Source organism: Martes martes, assembly GCF_963455335.1.
Source record: "Martes martes genome assembly, chromosome: 2".
Taxonomy (NCBI): domain Eukaryota; kingdom Metazoa; phylum Chordata; class Mammalia; order Carnivora; family Mustelidae; genus Martes; species Martes martes.
Window position 1 is genome coordinate 154,917,710 of NC_137889.1, and position 24,955 is coordinate 154,942,664.

Sequence of the window (24,955 nt, forward strand, 5' to 3'; positions counted from 1 at the left end):
AAAATGTAACAAACAGGGCTGGACTGGTTCACCAAAAAAGGAGAAAATAGAAATTCTCTTCTTTCCGGTGTAGTTCAATTAACAGTTCCTGGGACGACTCCCGTCCTCCCATCCCACCCTCTGCTCAGTTCATCCACCTCCTTATTACACTGAAAGATCTTTGGGAGGAAAGAGAAATGTTTTTCTTTATACAAATAAAGAACAAATGGGAAATGCACAGTTGGGTTTCGTTTTGTTTTGTTTACAGGAATTGGATGGAATTTTAAAATGTTGGTCATGAGAAACATTTAGGTCCATTTATCTTACCTTTTCAACCATGGCACTTGAGTGCCGACATGCGGACTTCTCTCATTTCTGAATTCACACTCTCCATTTCCAGTTGGAACAGTCATTCATTGTCAGACGAGATTACGGGGATATCAGAGAGTCTGCAGTCTGTGCACCTAGTCCAGCCTGCAAGGGTGCACCTCAGGCTGGGGTCTCAGAACACAGTTCTGCTACTGCTGTTCCTTATTCTCTCTCCTTCCTTACGTTCTTTATACCACCTGGGTCTCCTTCATTAATGTTTCTAAAAGTTTTGTTTTTTTTTTCCTTTGAAAAACAATCAAGTAAGTGCTGTCTTTCACATAATTCAGCAGCCATCCAGTATCTAGTTTGTGTCAGGCAATTTGCTAGTCAATGGAGTGGGAATAAAGAGATGTAAAAATATAAATCAAAGTATCCTTTGACCTCAAGTAGTGTTCTGATCAGAAATTAAATCTCATTTATTTTGTCCAATAGGTTACTGTTTTTGTTTTATTTTATTATTTTTTTTATGTTACTGTTTTTGACAACTTCCCTTGCTGTACCACTTCAAGTAAGGTAAAATTAGTACCATTTATTCAGGATTTTCCTGAGCCAAACAAGAACTCAAAATGCAGATATTTGAAGAATGATACATTTGACCCTCCAAAACTCTGTGTCCTGGTGATTAAACCAGATTTCCTCCCCTGTTACAAGTATATTTGAAAATGTTATAACAGATTAAGTTTAACATTAGAATTCTGGTTCACTTATTCAGATTGCTGTCATAGGTTCCCTTTCTGATATTATCAATATTAATGATCCTTTTGTATTAAAAACAAAAACAAAAACAAAAACGTTCAGTAAGAATTTATAAATAGGAACAAGAACAGCCTGCAGTGTCAGCCCTAGAACCTTCCCCTCACCCTTCATACATCCATGATTCCCAGAATGGACTCTGAGACTTTTTTTTTTTTTTTTTTTTTTGGTTTCTGAGAGAAAAAAATGAAATCTGGTTACAGTAGCAAGAAATAGCAATGGTTAAGTGTTCCAGCAATGCTGTGTGCCCATATTTAACATCATTTTGCTGTAGACATCCTCAACCTGAATTCATAACTTCTAACTTAACTTTTGGAAAAATTAAAATGAGATATTTATTAAGTCAAATGTACTTTTTCCTATTGCTTTATCAGTATAAAAAAAGTGAATATTTTAAATGGAATAATTTGAAGTGGACAAGTTTCAGAAATCCTAATCCAGGGACCAAATAACCAACCTCTTTCCTGCTCAGCAGACTTTGAGGACTGAATAGGCCCAGGTGAGATGTGCTGTTGCTCAGATTTCTTGGCAGATAGAAATCAACTAGTCGTCCATCTGCTAGCTCTTCATAAATACCTTCTTCCTGAAAGCATAGTTTACCTTAGCAAGAGGAGCCCCTTTAGGGGTAATCATGAATTTGGTTGTATAGTTTTTGATAACAAATAAAAATATAATAACCATTCCACCAGTCTCTAAGCCAGAATTCTGTCCATATTTCAGTCACTAAATGAAACCCAAGGAACACTGGAAAATTAGACATCTTTTTTTCTTCTCATTTTTCCAGATTGACCCTTCTCCAGAGTAAGGACTTCATCATGCCTCATCATGCATGTTTTTTAACCATTGGCTGGGTCTATCTCAAAATATTTCTTCCCAATATTTTATTATGAAAGTTATTAAACTAAAGCAGTTTTGTATTTTTGATCAAATAAGAAATTCTCACTCCAGAGTACATGTGAATTAATCCTAGTATTAGTGGTTGATTTCCTTTTACACTATACTTACTAGTTTCAGAAAACATTTAATGTCAACTCCCCTGTACTGCATATCTTCATTATTCATTGATTTGCCAAAGAATCACTATAGCTAAAAATTTTCAATGATGTCATGAGTTGAACCAATATTTTTTAAGAAAAAATATGGTTAAGAAATTTGAATATATGAAGGAAATGTTAATTATTATTAGTGACAAGACTCAGCTCAGATATCCTACAGGTATCATGAGCTTTGATGTCTTTGAAATAATTTAAACTAGTAAAACATTATTATTATTTTTAAATTAATAATATAGATATTTGGTGGTTGTTAAATGTAGCTCTCTGCAAAGTTCAAGCCAATCTCCGTATTCATTGTAAAGTTGATGAAACAAGACACTGGACTCACTTTTCTCCCTCTCTACAAGACATAGTTGCTTGTGATTCTCTTGGCCTTTCTCACCTTTAATTCCGTATGGGGAAGAGAATCTTCATCACAGTCCAGGGCCATCTATCCTGCAGATCTTAACGGTTAACACCAGTTCCCCTTAGAGAGGGATGGAAGGGTTTGGTCCATGTCTACACAGATTCAGGGCTTTGCAGAGAGACTTCCAGCCCCCACAACAAATGTAAAGCCCACCTACTCAACTGTGCTCTGTTGGACCTTGGCTCTTCTGCACTGCAGAGGTCATGGTCATGGGTTACTTCCTGTTCTTGTGCATCACTTATTTCAAACTCTGTTAGAGAATCTCAGAGACCTAAGGGAAAATTTTAGGCCAAGGAGAGGACAGCCACATGAAATGAAATAAGAAATAATACATAAGAGCCAAAAAGAAAGCAAAGAAATAATGGTATAAATTGAGAATTTTGTTCCCCACTATAATCCTCTAATAATTTAGCTGTATTAGTTTTCTAGTATTACTATAACAAAGTACCACAACAGGAAATTTGTGGATAAAACAACATTAATTTCACGTCTCACAGTTCTGGAGGTTGGAAGTCTGAAATCAAGGTGTCAGCAGGATTGATTCCTTTTGAGAGTCTTGAGGGAAGCTCTTGTAGGTTTCTCTCCTTGGACTGTGGGTGGTCATCTTCTCCCTGTGTCCCGTCAGTCTTTTCTCTGTACATATTTCCCCTTCTTATAAGAAAATCAACCATAACGGATAAGGGCCCCCCCGATGACTTTTATCTCTACAAAGAGGCCATCTCCAAATAAGGCCACATTCTGATCTACTGGAAGACTCCAACATCTCCTTTTTAGGGGACAGAGAGAGGAACACAATTCAACCCATAACACTACAACACTACATTTTAAACTCTTGATTTTGCCCCAGAAAATCTGATCATTTCAGTGTTTTCAGTGTCACTGAAAGGTACATCCAAATATACATACCAGAAACCTAGAAGTCTGAGACAGCTCCTTCTCTCTCCCCTGCTCTCATCCAACCCATCACAAATTCACAAATTTTGTTTCCTAATCATCTCTCCAGGCCATCCATCTCATCTGTCACTACCTAAGTACAAGCTGAATCATGTGTCGTGTCCATTTTTATCTGCCCTTCTGCAGTCCATCCTTCAGTGGAGCCAGAATGTTCTTTTCAAAGTGCCAGTATCATCTGATCACTCCCAACCTGAAACCCTTCTATAGTACCTGTTGCTCATGGAGTAAAGACATTCTACCACATGGCCCCTGCCAACCTCTGTGGCCTTCTCGGCTACCTTGTTTCCCCAGGCTCATTCCCAGTCTGCCAGAGCTAAGATTTTCCATGCATACAGCCTCCTGCATAGAGCTGCTGCTACTGCTCTGCACCGCCCCCCCTTCAGAACCTTCACCTCCTAGTCTCTCTTCTTCCTAAACACCCCTAGCATGGTCTATCTCCCTTCTAGAGCACAAGGACACCTGCTTAGCCTTTATCACACAAGCAATTTTATGGTTACTTTTGAAATTATTGAATAATATCTCTCTCTCCTCTCCCTTTTATATGTGAGCTCCCTGAGAATAGGACTATCATTTTGTCATTGTTGTAGTTCTAGTTCACCATTTTACTCCTAGCATTAGCACAGGTCCTCATACAGAGTTGACTCTCACAGTGCATGGTGATGTTAAAAATCTGATTTTTCATTAGAAAAAGCCATAGGGAGATCACTCCCTATGGTATCATGGAAGAAGTTTGTAGAATAGTTCTGAAACTACCTCACTAAGTTTGGTAAATAAAAAGTGTAAACAAAAGGATAAGTTAAGGTGCCAGAAGTATAAATACAGATAAAAGGAAGGGCCCCTCTGTGTCCAAGAAGGAAGGAACATTATAATCAGCTAGACTCATAGATGTGAAATGAAGCAGGAGGCAAGGCCAAATGCAGGCACCCTTTCCCATAACAACCATCGAAATGCATTGGGATTTCTGCCTCATTTTAATAATATCACAGTGTCACAACTTCAGAAGGTTCTGGGCACATGCGGACTCTTTGTTCATACTCCTGAGTGCAGTAATGTCTTGTGCAGCTCAGGGTGACGCTCACTCTGCTAACATGCCGCCTACATTATCCATCTTTATAGAAGCTTCTTCCCTTTTTTTTTTTTTTTTTTTGGTTAAGATTTTTTAGAGTCACATCTGACCTTGCACAACTTCCATTCCTGAAGATCATTTTACCAATAAAGACTCGGGGCCCCGAAAAACAACAGCAAAACAAAACAAAAAAAATAGTTCACGTTACTGCAACCGAGCCACTCTTTTATACTGAAGAAGTCAGAAAGGCCATTTTAAGCAATAACTCAACAACCCAAATATCATCTCACCCATTAAGAGTACTTACTCCCTAGGATCTCTCTATGCTGGCTCTCTCCTCACTCCAAACAGAACATTAATTCTGATGGTCTTGCCTCTACTGTTCCACCTACAGAGTGACCGTGTGACATTTATCATTCAAGTCAGGGATCTGGGTGAGTGCACGGGGACACTACTGATAATTACCTTGAGACAACAGGTGTAAACCGGGGCAGTCCTGAGCAAGCCAGGATATGTGGTCACGTTTCCACTATATCAAATTCTTCAGAAAAACTACATTTACAGGTGTTCAGTAAGTAGCAATCATATTTCCTCCTCAAGAGAGGGCCTGGATAAGCCAGTCCCTTTTCGGGGATTGCTCCCTCCCAGCTCATGCTAGTATCACTGTGGAACTTGACCATTTCTAGTCCCACTCTCTGCCATACTTACCTGAGAGATACAATCAGGAAGAAGAGATCCCAGAACTCGATGTCACTTTCTTATAAAAAAGACACCTGTTTAGAAGATGTGATACCTTTTCTTCACGAGTTATAACAGATCAATCACTAGCCTCTGTTATTCTGAAGAAATAATTGTATGCTTCCTTTTGGTCCACTTTACATTTCTTCTCCAAAACAGTGATCTCTCTCTCTCTCTCTCTCTCTCTCTGCCTCTCTCTCTTTCTCACACACACGCACACACACATACACACCTTTTTTTTTAAATTCTCACCAAAAAAAAAAAAAAAAAAAGAAAGAAAGAAAAGAAAAAGCTGCAAACACCAAGCATAAGACAAATTAAAAGTGAAATCCCACTGGGGACTCCTAAGGGTATAGAGCTTAAAGCAAATAAAAAAAAAAAAAAAAAAAAAGGATTTCCTGGAATTTACCAGAGTGGGTTGGAACTAAGTTATGGAATTCTTGGGTTGCCCTTAACCACTCCAATGAGCTGACTTATCTTTCCTGCTGCCCTGTTAAAATATAAAGACCTGAAAACTGATTAGAACACTAACCATGTGTAATAGAATAAAGAACATTTCTACCTTTCCTTTCTATCAGTTCATACTTTATCATCTCAGGAAGGAAGCTAGACATGGATGATACTGTCTTAGGTGGTTTTGGACCATCAAAAGAGCAAATGCAGTTGCCTTATTTTCTATTATTCTCCCTGATTTTTTTTTTCACTAATTTGGTATTAGCTATAACCACATGTATACCAGAAAGAAAGAAAGAAAAAAAGAAAAGGAGGGGAGGGAAGGGAGGGAGAGAGAGAAAGGAAGGAAGAAAGATTGCATAACATTCTCTTAATATTGTGACTTTTAGGAGAAATTTTTCAATAGTAATGAAAAGCATATGAATCAGTGACCAACTATTAGAGAATTTTATTTCTGTTCATGGAAAAGTGATGCAGCTCTCAAATACCCAAGCTTTCTTTACTGGTTGAGAAGTAGACATATATAAAGTTCTGCATTCCTCTGTGGAGCTCTCTACAATTCCCATCTGATGTTGAGCCCTTCGAGTTTCCCCACTGTGGGACAGTATTGGAACTTCAAAAGCTCCCTTCCCCCAAATAGAGCAGAATCCAGTATAATTCAAAAACATGAAAGAGAAATAGTCCAAAGAAAACATTTGTTTTAATAATCGACCAGAGAAAATTTAAAGTAATATTTAAAGGAAAGTCAGAAACTATTTATTATTAAAGATGGGTGATTCATTATTAGGCAAAAATTAAACAGAAAAATATGCAAAGGATAAAATGAGATCCAAGTTGAATATAGGTCAGTAAGATAGAGCTCTTGTATCTTTTTTCAATAACTCTTATTTTAGTCTATCATATCATACTTTATAAAGTTATGAAGGCAAATATGCCAAGAATACTGCTCTCAGTGATCTTCCAGTCAAAGACAGGGAGTGAGGTAAACAGCACAATATCCATGACATCTAAAAGAGTGCAGCCCTCTTACCTTTCCTTATTAAATGGTTGTCATGAACCTGTGTGACTCTATATTGGTACAATGTTTAAAACTGTCTGATACAGAGTAGTGAACACTATACAAATGTTTATTAATTTAAGTCAGTAAATAAAGACATACAATATATGTGCCATAAGATAGGAACAGGCAAGCATGACATACACAAATTGTAGATCAATAACAAGTGGATGAAAAGATCCAGGAAGATTTCATAAAGAAGGGATATATAAAGGATGGAAAATTGACAACAGAACTCATTAAAGTTACTAAAACAAAAGGAAATACCATTAACCCAGACATGAACTTGAGATAAATTTGCAAAATCATACATAGACACAGGAGACAAATATAGCTTGCAAGATTTGGCTTTAGAAGTGAGTTAGGCAGTAATAGGATGTAGAGGATACTTTTGTAATATTTGTTAGTATTGTAATATTTGGTGACACTTAAAGGGAGATAAATCCTTTTGGGAGTAATCAGCCAGTCTTAACCAGAGTCAAATGTGTAGCTATGTATTGGTCACAGAGAACTTTCATACATGACTTTAGCAATGGTTAATATTGCTGCTGTGCTATTCTTATAAGATAGATTCCTTATAAAATAAGGAATACTTATTTTATAAAAAATATTATATATTTATTTTATAAGGAACAGCTATCAATAGTTTTTTTTTCTTTTTTTGCATTTAAATTAGCATGTTTAGTCTTAAAGCTGTTGACTACAGAATGGCCAATCTGTTTAGCGAACAGTTTCTTAGAACCATCTCCTCTCTCACTCCTTTCCACATCAAGTTTATGAAGAAACATGTGATGGAGAGTAAAGGGTCAACTCTAATTTCTTCTCTTCGAGATGAATTTCCCTATGTCCTATCTCCAGCTCAGACTTTCTCTACTGGTTGATTGGGAACTGACTGAGGGCAGAGTCCATTAACATCTGTCCTTGTGGCTGCAGAATCTAGCCCAGCATCATACAGTAAATCCTTAATGAACTGTGGTTTGGGTCGGCTTGATTGGATTGGATTGGGTTGGTTTGGTTTGGATTGGGTCCAAGTGAATAAGAAGTTAAACATTTACCCTTTACTTATAATTTTTAAAACAATTTATTATTTGGATATAGAGTGAAAAATACATGTTTTTATTTATTATATATCTTAAATGGTTCCTCTCTATCATCGGTTATTACAAACTTCTTTTTCTGTAGACTACTGTAAACAGCCTGTATCCAACCGAATAGATTTGATTAGAAAACTAAAAATGAATTCATCATGGTAGGCTGATAAATTATAATGAATGAATTCCATCAAGGGGTATTACTTAAAGTAAAACTAATTGAAAGTGAAAAGCTTTAAATAAACCCTGTTTAAAAATAGCTCATCATGTAAATGTTGTTTAAATCTTGTTGTATCACAAATCTAGAGACACAGATAGCCTTCTTGTAGAAGAAATAAATGAGACTTTCCATGTAATTAGTTCACTTTAAGAGACAGGAAAAACCCCAACTCACCATACATCAAACTGATAGAATAACTGGGTACATTTACATATTTACATCATGGATACAGATCTTGAAATGTAAATAATATGCCACATTGAGTTGCTAAGCAACTCTTTCTATCAGGTAGCAAAGTTTTACCTTAAAAGGACAGTCTTACAACAAAGGAATGCGCTGCAAACTCCTGATTTTTAACCAATGCTATTTAAATCCACACACTTTGAATGAATGAAAGTTCTTATAGTTTCTGGTAAATGAATAGCTCCATGTAGCTGTATCATTTTATTCATTCATTTACTGTATATAACACAATTAAAAAGTGGTTTAGAGCTAAGGTAGCAAAGGCAAGAACTTTTACATTTTTTTTATCTTTTTAGCTACTTATTATATCACACAATGATTGGGAAAGTCTCACTGAGAATCACATTTGGCCTAAGACAAAATAGAACATATTACTTATAACTGAAGACATTTCTTAAGGAGTTTTCAGATATATAATTCAACATAGAGTGTCTAGAATCTGCATGGTTATGCTTTTAGCTCTCATGTATTGATAAAATTTATTCTCTATGTGGTAGCTAATACTTGGGGGGTGTGGGGGGGAGAAGTGTATGTCCTTCTTCTGATTGATTCTCCTTTTGCTTTTTTCTATCTCAGTGGATATAACTGAGGACTATTTTGTTGAGCTGTTGCAATTAAATCATAAGAGAGAAACAAAATCTTTCTCTTCCAGACTTTATAAGACCTTGGAGACTATGAAGAAATGAGGATTATTTTTCCAAACATAAAACAACAGGATAGGCCAGACATAAAGGGGTACACGCCAAATGATTTTATTTATGTCACATTCAGAAGCAGACACAACTAATGTTTGGTCCTGTTAAGATAGTGGTTACTTACCTTTGGGTTCAGGCTTCTGGGATACTGGTAAATGGTGTGTTTCTGGATGTGGATGCTGGTTACATGAATGGGTTCAGTTTGTAAATATTCATTAGCTATTCATTTATCCTTAGGGTATATGCTATAACTTAATAAAAAGCCCAAATTAGCATAAATAAAACAACAGAAACAAAAAGCATTCAGATTTCCTTTTCCTCATTCTAATAGTGTATTCTAAGTATATTCTAAAGGGGCTCATATTAGTTACAAACCACAATAGTTGTGTTGTCCCAAATCATAAGCCTGTTTAGCAGTATAACCAGCATTTTGGATCGTCTGCTTCCTTATCTTGTGATTTATTTTTTCCCCAGTCACAAGCTATGCTAACCTCTGAGGCCCTTGACAGCCCGACGGTGGGAAGCCTGTTAACCTTTATCTGTGTACTAACATTGTTTGCCATGTTAACAGGCGAGTTGTGTGAGGAGAAGCTGGACTTCTGTGCCCAGGACCTAAACCCCTGCCAACACGACTCCAAGTGCATCCTGATGCCAAAGGGATTCAAGTAAGTCAGAGCTGTCCTGCGGCTTGCAATGAGGGGGTAGGGTAGGAAGACAGGGCGCCTGTCTTCCTCACCTTCCTTACAAGCCCTCACTTCACACTTTTGTTCAGGATGAAAGGGACGCCCTCCATTGTCAGTGGCATTTTTATAAATGTTTCTATACAGCATGGACTTTTTTAGTTCAGGAAAGAAAATAAAAGATGGCATTTCCATTTGTTTCCTGGCTCTTCCTGGGAAGTCATGCATGAAATAAAGTAGACTTTGACTATATTTACTTAAATGTATTTGCAGGCAAATAACTTTGTAATATCTACTAGGTGCTTTATTATTTGAATATAAGTTTGTGGTAAGTAGGATGTTAATTGAATGTAACTGAGATTTTTTTTTCTTTTTTTCTTTTTCTTTTTCTTTTTTTTTCTTTTTTTGGTCTGCACCAATTCTTAACTATCCAAGGTGAGGAAGATGGAGTGACCGTATGTCCCAAAATGCCTGGGGACAGTCCCAGTTTATGCCTGTTGTCTCAGCATTGTTATTAATAGTACTCCTTTCACCTTATGTTTGTCTTTTGTGGGATGATAAAGCAGACAGTCATTCTAGATAGAGGGTTCCCTCAAGTGAACCCAGAACTTTAAAATTACTTCTTTTCCTCCTCAGTAATCTTCCTGAAATATGTTTGGTATCAAATTAAATTATTCCTTTGCCACAGTCTTGAAATAGTTTGAGGGTCTATCAACAGCAACTTCTCTTCTTAGAATGGATGGTAGTTTAGAGATAATCTGGTCCAAATTCTTCATTTTAAACATGAGGAAAACAGGACCCAGACAGGTTGGTGGCTGTCCAAAGATCTCAAGGTTATTCATTGGCAGAGGTGGAGCTGGGTTTCCTATTTCCCAGTTGAGTGATTTTTCAAATACAGGTTACCTCTAAGACGTCTTGTAGTTTATTAACATTGCAGTTGGTTTGTTACAGAAGGTAAGTTGGATTCTCAGGAATGACACAGTGGGGTTCAAGAGCAGGGCTGTGCTTGTATCAGACAAGTAGCAAATAGAATGATTTGTTCTTTTACCCAGTTATTGATTGAACACCTGCCATGGGTCAGGACACGTGGTAATACCACCATCTTTTGTAGTGTTTTATAGCTACTCACATTCACATACATTATCATCTCAGAAATGACTTAGACATAATTGCCATAGGATTCAAAGAATTAAAGATTGCTGAAGTGGGGAACAGTTTTGTAAGATGGGGATTGAGCTGAAACTCTAACATTTTGCTAGTTGTCCACAGATTCAGATACTCTAAGTTGAATGGGAGGTAGGGTCAGTATCTCCAGAACTGCCTTGCAAAAAATCAGTCTGAATAAAATGCAAACACAGTTTTAGGATATAAAAATACAGGGACACCTGGGCAGCTCAGTCAGTTAAGTACCCAACTCTTGGTTTTAGCTCAGGTCATGGTCTCCCAGTGGTGGGATCGAGCCCTGCATCAGGCTCTGCACTCAGCACAAAGTCTGCTTCAGATTCTCTCTCCCTCCCCCTCCCGCTATCTCTCTCTTAAATAAATAAGTAAAATCTTTAAAAAGAAGGATATACAAATACAGTTCAGTACCCACTGATTCCATTTGATACCTTATTGAAAAAGAAAAGAATATTCTTTGATTCTACTTTTTGTTATATTTTAGTTTACAATCCAATGCAAAAACCAGAGGTCTTATTGAAATCTTCATTTATACAAGATTCTGCATTGCATCCTGTTCATGCAAGCACTGTACGTGAATTATTTTAACTCCTAATGTCTTTGATCTGCCCACAATTGAATTTAGCAAAATGAAAATCCACCATTTAAAAAAAAAAAAAAGAAGAAGAAAAAGAAAAGAAAAAGAAAGAAAAGCCGCCATTGACATACGTAACAAATATCATTTCTCAAAGAAATTTATCAGGAAAGCAATGGTTTTCCAGAACTGCTTATCTGCCTGGCATGTTTCACAGGACTTTGCATATTGTGATTCTAAGATAAAGAATTTGTGGGACTTAATGGAAACCATTAAAAAATGAGGGGGTTAGTCTTCAAAAAGACTACTCCTACATTCAGTATCTTCTCTTACGTCAATTAAATTACACACAGAGAAGTGCCTCTTCCTGGCTTATGGGCTAGCTGATTTGGGCACCTATTGTTTTCTGCCGTAATTCATGAACTTGTTTTATGGCTGTATGTAGTTTAGCAGAAAGCTGGGGAAGTCACGGTGTACACCATTCCTCTCATATTATAAACAATTGCACATTGTGATATATAAGGGAGCTGGAGGGAGTTGCAAAAAGAAAATGGACTTAAAAACCCAAACTATAGGGGCGCCTGGGTGGCTCAGTGGGTTAAAGCCTCTGCCTTCAGCTCAGGTCATGATCTCAGGGTCCTGGGATCGAGCCCCACATCGGGCTCTCTGCACAGCAGGGAGCCTGCTTCCCCCTCTCTCTCTGCCTCTCTGCCTACTTGTGATCTCTCTCTGTTACATAAAGAAATAAAAAAATCTTAAAAAAAAAAAAACCAAACTATATAAAACTACTAAAGAAAACCTCTTCTAACAGATGTTGTTTGGACAAACCCTACTGTTTCTTCGACTTCATTTTCTTATTACTAAGCTAACAGAGCTGGTTTTACTTTTCTTGCTTTATTATAGATCTCATAAATCTCCTAAATTGCTTTGAGATATTTTTAGACCATGATATGCCATAGGCAGTATTTTCAAGCATGCGTCTTCCTTAGTCAGCTGGTGGGCTTCTCCGCCGAATATTTTATAGTCTTTGCTTTCTTCCTCACTCCTTGGCAGATAATAGAGTTGAGGGAGTGGAATAGGTTTTATTGATAATACAAACCTTAAGGAATCCTTAATTAAATTTTTTCTTCAGTTTTGTAATTTGATCTGAGGAGCAAGAAAAGACCAAAAAAAAAAAAAAAAAAAAAAGGTTGGTCATAACAAGTACTAATGGGCTTAAAAAATAGTATTTGTAGAGAAAAGAATATAAAGTAGCTCTTAGCCACTGGTGGTGAGTGTGTGGTTCTCTTATCTTTTACTTTGATTTCTTTTCTCAGATAAATAATTCAGAGTGTTTCAAAGCATTTCTTCTTTCTTTTAATGCCTGGCATTTCAGTGGTTCTGCTCACATTAACATTGATGCAAGCTCTCTCCCCAGACTTTGTCCATCTATTTGAGGATGTATATGGCCACTTAAGATCCATTTAACTTCAGATGTGTTGTTTACTTTGCTTTGTTATGATTTAGTATTAAAACCACTGGCTCTAGAGCAAGCATGCTTCTGCAGTGATCTCATTGTATTTCCTAATTCATACACACAGCTGAAAGTCTGTTCTCCTTAGAGGTTCTGTACCCCCATTTATTTTAATTCATCAACCCTTCAGTAACTCTTAAATCCTGATTTTACATTTTTCAGAGAAAACCCTTGGTGTTCAGAAATGTCCACATTCACCTGGGCATTTTTAATTATCCTCATTCATTTAAATTCTCATGGCTTTGAAATAGAAAGCTGGAAAATTAGTCAAGACTAAACCACAAAGACTTTTATAGAGTTATGAAGGCTTAATAGAATTATTGTTTTAATCCTTACCATTTATTGATCATGCATTATATATCAAACCACTATACTGAGTCTTTTACAGCTAGTGTTTTTATGTAATCTTTTAACAAACCCATGAGATGGAAATTATTTTGTACTGTGATGAAGACACAAACACCTAGGAAGTTTAAGTAAATTAGTCAGGGTTGCATACATGTAGAGATGAAGCTGGGATGCAAACCCAGTTCTGTGTAACTGCAAAGTCCAAATTCTATAAAGCTAAATAAACTGTAGGTTTCTGGTTTGTTTGTCTTTCTAAACTCAGTGAGCCCTCTCTTAAACCCCAAACAGAAATGCTCATGAAAGCCCAGTCCATAAAATTAATGAATCACAACGGAGAGGCTGCAGGAGAAAGGAGGGCAGCAGGAAGCTGCCAAAAGCCTCCTTCCCGTCTCTGGTCCCTTATCGCTCTTCAGAGCATGCTCTGAAAACCACTGCACCTGCCACACTGCTTTTTCCTCTGGCAGCTTTTGAGTCCTTCATCCTTCAGTGGTCAGAAATCTGGACTCTCTGGTCAGATTGCTTGGGTTTCTTACCTGGCTGTGGCACTTACTAGTTGAATGCCCTTGGATAAGGTCCTTAACCAGTTTGTCCTTCAGTTCCCTCACCTGTTCAGTGAAGTAGTAGACTCTGGAGAAGGATTCTGTGAATCCATATATGCCCAGTGGTCAGAAGAGGGCATGGCAAGGAGGACGTGCTCCAAGAATGCCATGTGTATATGACCCCCGGTTCTTCACTGTCAGTGCGGCTGAGACCCCATCTTACCTTGTGCCACCACAGTGAACAAACAGGCAAAGAGTTGTTGGTGGAATTGGCCCAGGAATTCTTTTTTTTTTTTTTTTTAATCAGTTTCCCTGTCCTACTCCATTAGGTCAGTCCCGCTCTGCCATAATGATTGTCTGGATTCATTACGAATTAGAGTTTCCAATGTTGACATCAATTTTTTTTCATAAAATTCTGTTTTATTCGAATTTATCTCTTTTCTATGAGAAAACAAAAATGTTAATTATTTTAAAAATATGTTTCATATTCTTAGTAAATTTTACAACATGGCAATTTTTTTGGTCTCCACTGTTGAAAGGAATCAGAACAATGAAAACAGAGGACACTATAAGCAAAAATAGTGGGGACAGAGGGAGGGAGGGGAGAGATGATGGAGGAGGAAAAAGAGAGGAAGTGAAGGAAGATGGAGAAGGGGGGAAGGAAGATAGGAAGAGGGAGGAAGGAAGTAGAAAGTCAAACATGATAAGGAGAAGGAAAGAAGGAAGGATGGGTGGGAAGGAGGAATGAGGGTATAGTTCCATGCTCACTGGGATTGTGGAGGCTCACGATCATCGGAGTCCTTACCATCCCTCTGACAGATCATGTTGAGAAATCATGGAATAACTATTTTCTAGGCCTCCATTAATTTGGGAGCTCTGTGAACCTGTTCCATATGAGTTTTGTACTTTTTGCTTTCGTTGTCACTTCCTTCTCTTGAAGTGTAGTCGACACACAATGCTACAGTGGTTTTAGGTGTACTCAATATATTTGCAAAGACAGTGCCAACTTTTTTCTAGGTGAAATGCAACCATTTTCCTTACTTTGGCTCAGTTGGGTGTGAAACTGTTTACGTGCTTGCTCAAACAGGTGCGACTGCACACCAGGGTACGTGGGCGAACACTGCGACATTGACTTTGACGACTGCCAAGATCACAAGTGTAAAAACGGGGCCCACTGCACAGATGCAGTGAACGGCTACACGTGCATTTGCCCTGAAGGTTACAGGTAAACGTAGAAAAAGAGTTTCGTATTTGGAGTTCTGCCCTGCAGAAAGGCTTCAACTCATCTCGGCAACTAAGTGAAAACAATGTATTGTTGCTGTTTTCTTTAGCGGCTTGTTCTGTGAATTTTCTCCACCCATGGTCCTCCCTCGAACCAGCCCCTGTGATAACTTTGATTGTCAGAATGGAGCTCAGTGCATCATCAGGATAAACGAGCCCATTTGCCAATGTTTGCCGGGTTACCAGGGAGAGAAGTGTGAAAAGCTGGTCAGCGTGAATTTTGTCAACAAAGAGTCTTATCTTCAAATTCCTTCAGCCAAGGTCCGGCCTCAAACGAACATCACCCTACAGGTAAGCCGTGTCCCGGGAATGAGAGCTGATTTCATCCTAAGCCACTTTCAACTTCAAATCTTCAACATCCATGGTAGTTCACGAGTGATTCTCTTTCTTAAAGAGACAGTTATAGTCCTCATAACACAAAGACAGAAAATGCTCTCTTTGTGAAAATCTTTAGTCATTCTCTCCAACATTTGTATTTTTTGAAACTAAATGGGAACCAGGTATTTTTATTCACTACTTGATTATGAAACAGAGAACAAGGAGAGAGAGAACAACAAAACATGTTTTGTGCTCTAGTGAAGGCATTTTATTTATTTTTAGGACTCCAAGTTCAGGGTCTTGTCTTAGGAAAGCTGCAGGTGAGGAGAGCATGGGTGACATCACACACCTTGATAAAATATTCAGCGAGTGCCTTTTAATTCCTTACCTCAAAACCTTTAAGAAGTAACATGAGAGTGCCTAGTGGCTCAGTTGGTTAAGTGTCTGCCTTTGTCTCAGGTCATGATCCCAGGGTCCTGGGATGAGCCCAGATCAGGCTTCCTGCTCAGCGGGGATCCTGCTTCTCCTTCTGTCTGCCCCCCAGCTTTTGTTCTCTCTCTGGCTCATTCTCTTTCTCTCTCAAATAAATTTTAAAAAAAATTAAAAAAAAACAAAAAGAAGTGACATGAAACGAACAAACTCAAATGTTATCGTAAGACTTTTAACCACGTCACCTTGTCCCTTTGAGCAAGTCAGTCAGACCCTCGTGGAACAGGTGAGACAAGATGAGGGTTTATGCATTCAGGACACATGGGGCACAGTGGGGCTGCGTGTTTATCTGGTAAGGAAAATATTTTAATGTATTTTGAATTCAAATGACTTTAGCTGATTTCCAAAAGATGCCACTCCTTATTTGGCTTATCCTGACACTCCGGTGAGGGCAGGAGCCCTTCCAGCCATGAGGAGGACTCGGGAAGTCAAGCAGGCCTTCTTTAAAAAGCCCTCCTCGCTCTCTTCCAGCATTTGCGTTCCTGGACTGTTACAAGTACCTTGTGGGGTTCAGGCGTAAGACCTAATTTTTACCAAATTGGTTCTTTAAAAGCCCCAAAAGGCCAAAAAGCAAGAGAAAAAAACCCAGAGATTTTTTCCCATTTGTGCCCTGTGAAGAATAAGAGCAAAAAGACCAAGTAAATGAAAACCTCCAGCAGAGAGAGTTTTAAGTACGCCCCATGGTGTTGACTTAAGTGTCTGTTACTGGTTTTAATTAATTCTTAACAAATTTATTTGCATCAAAATAATTTAGGAACAGGTGACTTTCCAAGTCATCACTTCCATGTGCCTTGCACTATTACCTTCTCACAGCCATAAGGAAAAAATAAGCTGGAGTAAAAACTCTGCACTGAGCAGTCTTGCTTCTATTTGGTGACGTATGTGCGGATTACTGTGCCTCCTACTAATGTCAGGGTTACTTCCTACCAGATTGCCACAGATGAAGACAGTGGGATCCTCCTGTATAAGGGTGACAAGGACCATATTGCCGTCGAACTGTACCGGGGACGGGTCCGTGCCAGCTACGACACCGGCTCGCACCCGGCTTCTGCCATTTACAGGTGAAGGTCTCTCAGTTACTGGTAAAGGTGAAAACAGTGGTTCGGTGAAAAGCTGTTACTTCTCTATTATTCTGTAATGGCGAGCGGAGGGAATAATTGGGCCACGGCAGCCGTTATGATAAGTGCATTACTTAGGAGCCTGGCAGGAACAGATGTCATGCTCAAATTGGATGATGGAGGAGAGATTCTCAAGGGGACTTCTTATAAAGGTTGTGAGAAAGCACACAGTAACTGGGGGCCAGTAAAGAGGGATACAGCTACTCCCCCCTATGCTTGAAGGGGTGAGTGGGGACAGCAGTTATGGAAATCCATGCTCAGAATTGGACTGGTAGCTCAGACTGCCTGGCAGCAGCTGTGACCTTCAATGAAAGGATGAAGTCAGTCCTCAGAGAAAGCACCAGGGTTTTAAATATCCAACCTCGCTCTTTTTCTGCCCGACAATCCCTATCCCTGGCTCCCCCTTTGACCAAATCGGATTCCAGGAAAGAAGGAATCTACTGATGACAATAATATAGTTTGTTCGTGAGCCTCCCAGGACCCAGAGCAGGGTGAAGACAGATGGAGAGTAGCTCTAGAGAAGAAAATGCAAGATACTCAGCACAGTGAGCCATTTAACATTACCTTTCATGCAAGGCATATTTACTGAGCACCAGCTATGTGCCAGGCTCGGATCCAAGCTTTAAAGAACAAAGCCCTTTCTCTTAGGGAGATTACACAGAAGATACCAATGTACACATACAATAAGAGATTGGTAATGTTATTTAATTTGTAAGTGTTCTAATAATTTAATGAGATTGATGATATTTTGTAGTTATGAAAGAATTGGTATTCATGGGGCACAAGTCTTGCTGGAAATGTGCTTTTTGCATAAGGTTTACCTTCCAAGGCCTCTGTTGGATCTCAACACCGATTCGCTATAGTCTTACAGACAAGTTACCTAGTCTACTTATCCACATGTAGAAATTAAATGCCACCAGTTAAAACAAAGTCACAAAGTCATACACGGTTTCTTTTCAGGCAGGTAGCTTTCAGGGCAGTTACCAGAGAAAAATATGTTCTCATCATTTGACTCTTGAAAAGATCTAACTTTTTAAAGTTACATTATAACTTCTATTATAAACAGCCTTGAGGTTGGTAACATAATAGTGTTTGTGTCTGGAGTGAACTAAAAGCAAACTTTTGTGAAAATAGGGCCAAACTTTATCCACCCAGTTCTCCCTGAGTGTTGCTATGGGAAAATGTGGGCCCCGGTTTTACTAGAACTCTTATTTTTCAAGGAAAGGCATAAATCTGGATTTTTTTTTTTAAATATAAAGTATCCCATCCTCAAAGTATTGATTCACTTTTTTTTTTTTTTTTTTTTTAAATACCATATGTGGTGAACAAATGCAGCTGTAAGCCAACCATGATTGGCAACAAATTTCAGGGCATTGATTGGGATATAAAGTTGGAGAAACTGGCCTCTATATTTTTGACGTATGTTTTGATGAGCTTCAAAAGCCTTCACATCCTATTTGAGCCTTTATAACAGTTCCAGGAAAGTAGATATCAATTGTAGCCAGGAATGGAATTCAGTGAGTCTTTTTGGTGGTGAGCTAACCCACTTGGGAATATTTAGAGTATGCAAACAAACGCATAATTACTGGTTTCCAAAGGGAATACGAATTTCATCTCCAAATGGCGATGAATTAATGCCAACATTTTAGATATTGTTAGGCCTTAAATTATGTAGCCTCAGTTTGTTTCAGCCCATCAGAAAGTTTCAGAATATTGTTTTTGTGCTTCATTTTTTAAAAAATTTCTCTTTTGTTCTAGCATATGCTACGAGAAAGCATAAAACTCTCAGAAGCCATAGTAAAGGTTCTTGAGATTGGCTTATTAAAGTTAGTCTTCACATAAAATATATTTAAGATGTTTCTAGATATGTTGTAGAAACCCATGTGATTATATCATAATGAGAATTTTACCATAAAGAGCTTTGAGTTTATGTTTTTACTATTTTTGCCTAACAAACAGTAGAGCATACCCTGGGACATTTACCAAAAAAGAATAATTTCACATGGTACACTTTTCATTGTGAACCAGAAGTCCACTTCTCGGCTTGTAGATCATATAATGGAGACACTTGTTGTGAGGTCCAAGAAAAACAGTTTTCATTTAACTCTTGCTTTTTGGTTTATGGCGTGAAAACCAAGAAAAGTCATCGCATTATTTTTAAGTAATTACCCAGGATTCAGGTAGAGAGATGATTGATTGATAATGTATTATGTATATAATATGTATATATTATATATATATGAATATATTCATACACCATTATGGAATAGAAAAAATGCTTCTGTGAAATAGAAACTATAGAGGACAAATTATTTCAGCACACTAGGAGATTTAATATTTGACACGTAAAAAAAAAATAGTGACTAAGAAATCTGTTCTGATCTAGGCTTGGCCGATTACTAGTGGATAAACTTAGAACAGACACTTAATATTTCTGTGTCTCAGAAATCCTATCTATAAATAATGATACAACACATACCCAGTGAGGTTCCTCTGAGGATGAAATTCCAAACTCAGCTCTGTCCTCACTCCTCTGCTCATACTGTCTTCATTCTCATCTACCTTGTAGCAAGACAGGAAATTTTTCCTCTGCTATATGGAGTATAGCAGAGGACTTGAAAGTGTATCTTCTATCCCCCCCCCTTTTTTTTAATTGTGTTATGTTAGTTACCATACAGTACATCATTAGTTTTTGGTATAGTATTCCAAGATTCATTGTTTATGTATGACACCTAGCGCTCCGTGTAGTATGTGCCCTCCTTAATGCCCACCATCAGGTTCACCCATCCCCCCACCCCCCCCACTCTAAAACTCTCAGTTTGTTTCTTGGGGTCCACAGTCCCTATCTTCTATCCTTATACCATAACACTAGAAGTACAGATTGTTTACAATGTCTATAGAGGGACATTGAAAATAACTATCCAGGCTACAAATATATTTACTCCCTGACCTACGAAATCCCCCTTCTTGGAATTTATGCCATTTTGTACACCTGACACTAAAGTAACATTATGTCAACTAGGCTTTGATTTTTAGAAATTAATTAATGTTTTTAAGTGTGGAAGTGAGACGAACTGTCTTACAAAGGGGCAGGACTGTACCATGCATTGAACAGGTTCAGTACCTGGGGAACAGTACAACATCAGGGAACTTTTCCCTGCCAGTTGTTAGTTTGGGTTGGCTATACAGCCTCTGAGTTATGTGATTTACAGGTTTACATTAAAAAGAAGAAGAGGGATGGGAAAGAGAATTGAGTCTCATTGGAGAGACGGACAATAGAATCTCCTTGGTCTCACATCCAACACGCACACTCAGCCATTCTTGATACTCTGTGGGAAGACAGCACTGTTTACCAGCTGTGGAACTTTGAACAAGTTACTTAATCTCTTCACCACTTCCATTTCTTCCCCTAAGCTGTTGGAATCATACCTATTTTTCACAGGTGGCTGGAAGAATTGGAAGTAACAAACATAGAGCCCCTGTGATCATGCTAGGCACAGAGTTGGCTCACAGTAATTGGTGATGCTGCTGCTTTATGGCTATTCTTGATGCTAGAAATCCAGATAATGAAGAATAAATGCAAATGTTATTGCCTTCCATGGGACTCTTACTGTATGTTCAAATCTACAAGTCCCTTTTTATGTAGTGCATTTTTATTTAAATGAGGTAATTTGCCTCAAAAGCATTTATTAAAAGGCAACTTGACTTGACCCATCAATCATGTTGTAAAACATCCTTTTGAAAACTTTATGCACGTGCAATTAATACCTTTAATCCCCTTTGACCTCCATTCCTTTTGATTTGAATAGGTAGGCAGGGAAATACTGTATTACCATCCGCACTTCATGGTGAAGTATCCCCATCCGAGAGGTAATCAAAATGAGAGGACCAGTTGAATTTGTCTGGTGTCTGACTCCTATTCCATTGCACAGAATATGCCAACAGATACTTTGAATTTTTAAGGTGAAAAGCTAGAGCTCACATAAGCCAAAGTGAACTGTTGATCTTTATTGGACTGCTGAATTACCTTAAGATTTATGCCTGAGACAGAATGATGAAAATGCCACTGTTGATGTGTCCTGCAGAAAGAAAGAAAATCAGAAGCAAGTTAGAGCCCCTCTTCTTCTAAGCCCTGAGTTTTTAACCTTTTTCTGTAACCAACCACAAGACCTAGTTGAGTAACTGCTTTGTTTTCATACACCCACTTAGAAATGCAAGAAACCCAAATCTCTGCTAATAGGTAAGTGTAGTAAAACTAAATACATAATAGTGGTAATAAATTCAATGTACATTCCCAGGGGAAAGGCTCAGTGTTAAGTGGTTCACTTGCAACTCTCATGAGTCATCCGATACATAGTTCCCTGGGGGAGTAGTGAAAGAAGGTTTATCAATATTTCTCAGAAGTCGAAAGGATGTTATGCATTGTGAGTGGATAGGTAGGAATGACCATGATAGACTGCAAAATCGATGATGGCTCAGTTGTATCATGTAACAACTGGTATGTCAGCCGCTGCTTTTATTTTAAAGGCTATGTAGCCAAAGGATTTCTGGACATCCCCGGTTAATCTCATGTTTTAGAAGGCAGCATGAAACACCGATTTTGGATATTCTTAGTTCTGAAATACTGTCCTCAGGCCATTACACACACTGTCATCTTAAAAAGCAAGGAATCTAAATTAATTGTTGCAATACTTATCTGTCGGAAGACCATGGTGAGTCCTCATTTAATTGCAGGGAAATATAAATGGAATCAAACTTAGTGATAACTCTGGTCAAGTTCAGGAATGATCAGCTTAGACGTTTAAAACTTTGGGAAGGGAGGCACCTGGGTGACTCAGTGAGTTAAGCCTCTGCCTCTGCCTCTGATCTTAGGCTCCTCGGATCAAGTCTGGCATCGGCTTTCTGCTCAGTGGGGAGCCTGCTTCCCCCTCTCTCTGCCTACTGCTCTGCCTACTAGTGATCTCTCTCTCTCTGTCAAATAAAAAAATAAATTCTTAAAAAATAAAAAAAAATAAAACTTTGAGAAGGAAAAACATTTAATCAGTCTAAATTTATAATTTGGAAAATAGGATCCAAATCTACCTTTGAAGTCTATATACCTTATATGCATTCTCATAACCTTCAAACTCTTATTATAAAATTATTATTTTTTTTACAATTCTCTGATTTCTGGTAAATATACCAATTTATGCAACAATCATATAAGGTTATTTTTCATAGAACTTTATTCTTGGGTTATTTGGGAGAAAAATCACTTATTAAAGGCTTGTTAGTGGTGAGAACACACCTTACTACTTTTCAGGTTTTTTATTGCAAAAGTGATGCATAATAGTTAAAAATATGTAATCTAGAAGAAGAGATCCCAGCTTCAAATCTCATTAGCCACTGGCTGTTCCATGTTGAGTACCATAAGTACCATTATGATTCTTAATGAGTTAAGACACATGAAGTTCTTAGAATACTACCTGGCCTATAGTATGTGCTTTGTGATTCTTTGGTCTTAGTATTTTCATTTCCCTGATGAGGAAATGAAATGACCTGAGGTCACACTAATCCAATGTCACATTAATCCAATGTCACAGATCTAATGAGACCTAGGACAGGCTGAACAAGATTTACCTCCTAGCAGTTCCTTTAGGATATGGCTACTGAAAAAATGCAAATTTTTAAATAAAATTGCATATTTTAGATGTCCTTCCCTAAGTATGCTTGAAGCCTCTTGACTCTATAACCGTAAACCAGTTAGTATTACTTTTTTTTTTTTAAGATTCTATTTATTTATTTGACAGACAGAGATCACAAGTAGGCAGAGAAGCAGGCAGAGAGTGAGGAAGGGAAGCATGGTCCTCACCGAGCAGAGAGCCCGATGCGGGACTTGATCCCAGGACGCTGGGATCATGACCCGAGCCCAAGGCAAATGCTTCACCAACTGAGCCACCCAGGCACCCCAAATATTACGAAAAAAAAAAAAAGCTACATGTTATTCTTGGGGTGCCTGGGTGGCTCAGTCGGTGAAGCATCTGCCTTGGGCTCAGGTCATGATCTTGAGGTCCTGAGATGGAGCCCTGCCTCTGGCTTCCCTGCTCAGTGGGGAGTCTGCTTCTCCCCCTCTTTCTCTGACCTTCCCTCCCCCCACCCACACTGGTGCTCTCTCTCTCTCCCCTCTCTTTTTCCTCTCTCTTTCTAATAAATTAATAAAAATCTTAAAAAAAAACCTATATGTTATTCTTAACAAATTTCCCTTATATTTCATTTACTTAACATGTATATTGAGCATCTACTACTTATCATTGGATAATGATACGTTAAGGATACATTAAGGAATACAGAAAGAATACATGCTTCCTGTTTTAATGTAGCTTGCTCAGTTGTACTGCATCAAACCACTGTCGTTAGTAATGACATACCAGGATCGATTGCCTAAGACCGATGTGTGACCAAGAACCCACTTTCCAGCACAAATGGCCTTTTCTTGCAAATGTAAAGGAAAAAAAGAGGTCCCATTATTAATATTTACGATTTAGTCAAGGTCCGTGTTCATGGAGCAGTCCTGTAAAACCACTGACATGCTGTTTATGTTCACGAAGGAAAAAGCAACTGGTCACCACTCTAGACATATCTTCATTTTAATATTTTACTTAAAACTTTAGTAACTTGAACAAGACAAGCTCCCAAAGAAGTTATTTTATTTCTCCCAGTCTTTAGCTTATTTTATAATTTGTACCAAAAATAAAGCTAACTAATATCTTCCCAAAGATACTGAAATAATATTAGATTATTTATATGATGACAGTGGGTGGTAGTAATGGTGATACTGACATCTCACACTTAACTTTGGACTTTCTATATCTGGATGTTTCACCCTGCACTTTTTAAAAAATCATTTCATGCGGACCTCAAATTAATCATCAGAGGAAGAAGTATTTATTAGCATTAACTGAAGAGAAGACCGAAGTCTGTAAACAACTTAGTTTGGTCAAACATTTCCTAAATGGTCTAAGGTCAAACATTTCATAAGTACAAGACCAGGATTCAAATCCAGGTTTATCTGACTCCAAAATCTGTATCTTGGCCATTCGTTGATAATCCCATCCAGTATCTTCCCTTAGAAGACAACCATATTTAAGACCATGAATAGTAGGTATACAACTTTATTTAGTAAATTATTTTCATGTATATTGTTTCCTCTGTTGGTTTTACTGGTATCACGTGTTGGGATAATTACATTTGTACAAGGTGAAAATATTGATTGGCATATCTCATACTTATCATTTAAAAAAGATATCTGAGATAGGTTATCAAAGATCTTTGGACATGTGGACTCTTACAACCACTTAAGACTGGAAGAACTTCAGATGTTTTCACAGTTCTGAAGAATGCTTTATACTGTGGTCTAATCACAAAAACCTTTTTAATTTACGTTGGCAAACAAAGGAATATTATTAGACACCTGTGCTGAGAACCATACAGAAGTGTTAGTACACTTTTCTGTTATTTTCCAGGCTTCTCCTATTTGCAAATCTAAGTATCAGCACCCAGAAATTTAAGTCATCATTTTATGTAGGGAACACTAGGTATTCACAGTTTCTCTGTCATGTGCTTCCATATTTCCAAGTTTGAGCCTTTGTTTCATTCTTCCTAGTCAACATCCCAATATATTAGCTCTTGACCCCAACTTCCATTATTACCATATTTTTGCCTCCATGGTGAGAGGTAAGTATATTCCTGACATTGCAGTATATGGATCCTGTTTTTTGCATTGGCCCTATGCTCATCTTTGCCTGCTGTTAACACTCCTGTTAGGTTTCCAACCACACTTCAAAACTATATAGCACCT

The 24,955-nt window shown here is 38.0% G+C and overlaps 1 protein-coding gene across 3 annotated transcripts in view; it reads left to right on the forward strand.

The window, feature by feature from the left end:
• SLIT2 (slit guidance ligand 2) overlaps positions 1–24,955 on the forward strand; it is a 348,225-nt gene that overhangs the window by 314,376 nt on the left and 8,894 nt on the right. For all 3 annotated transcript variants that reach the window (XM_080796224.1, XM_080796225.1, XM_080796226.1), the window contains 4 exons: positions 9,651–9,744; positions 15,000–15,137; positions 15,244–15,484; positions 16,931–17,061. In XM_080796224.1, the coding sequence (XP_080652350.1) occupies positions 9,651–9,744; positions 15,000–15,137; positions 15,244–15,484; positions 16,931–17,061 (604 nt within the window). The remainder of the gene's footprint in view (positions 1–9,650; positions 9,745–14,999; positions 15,138–15,243; positions 15,485–16,930; positions 17,062–24,955) is intronic.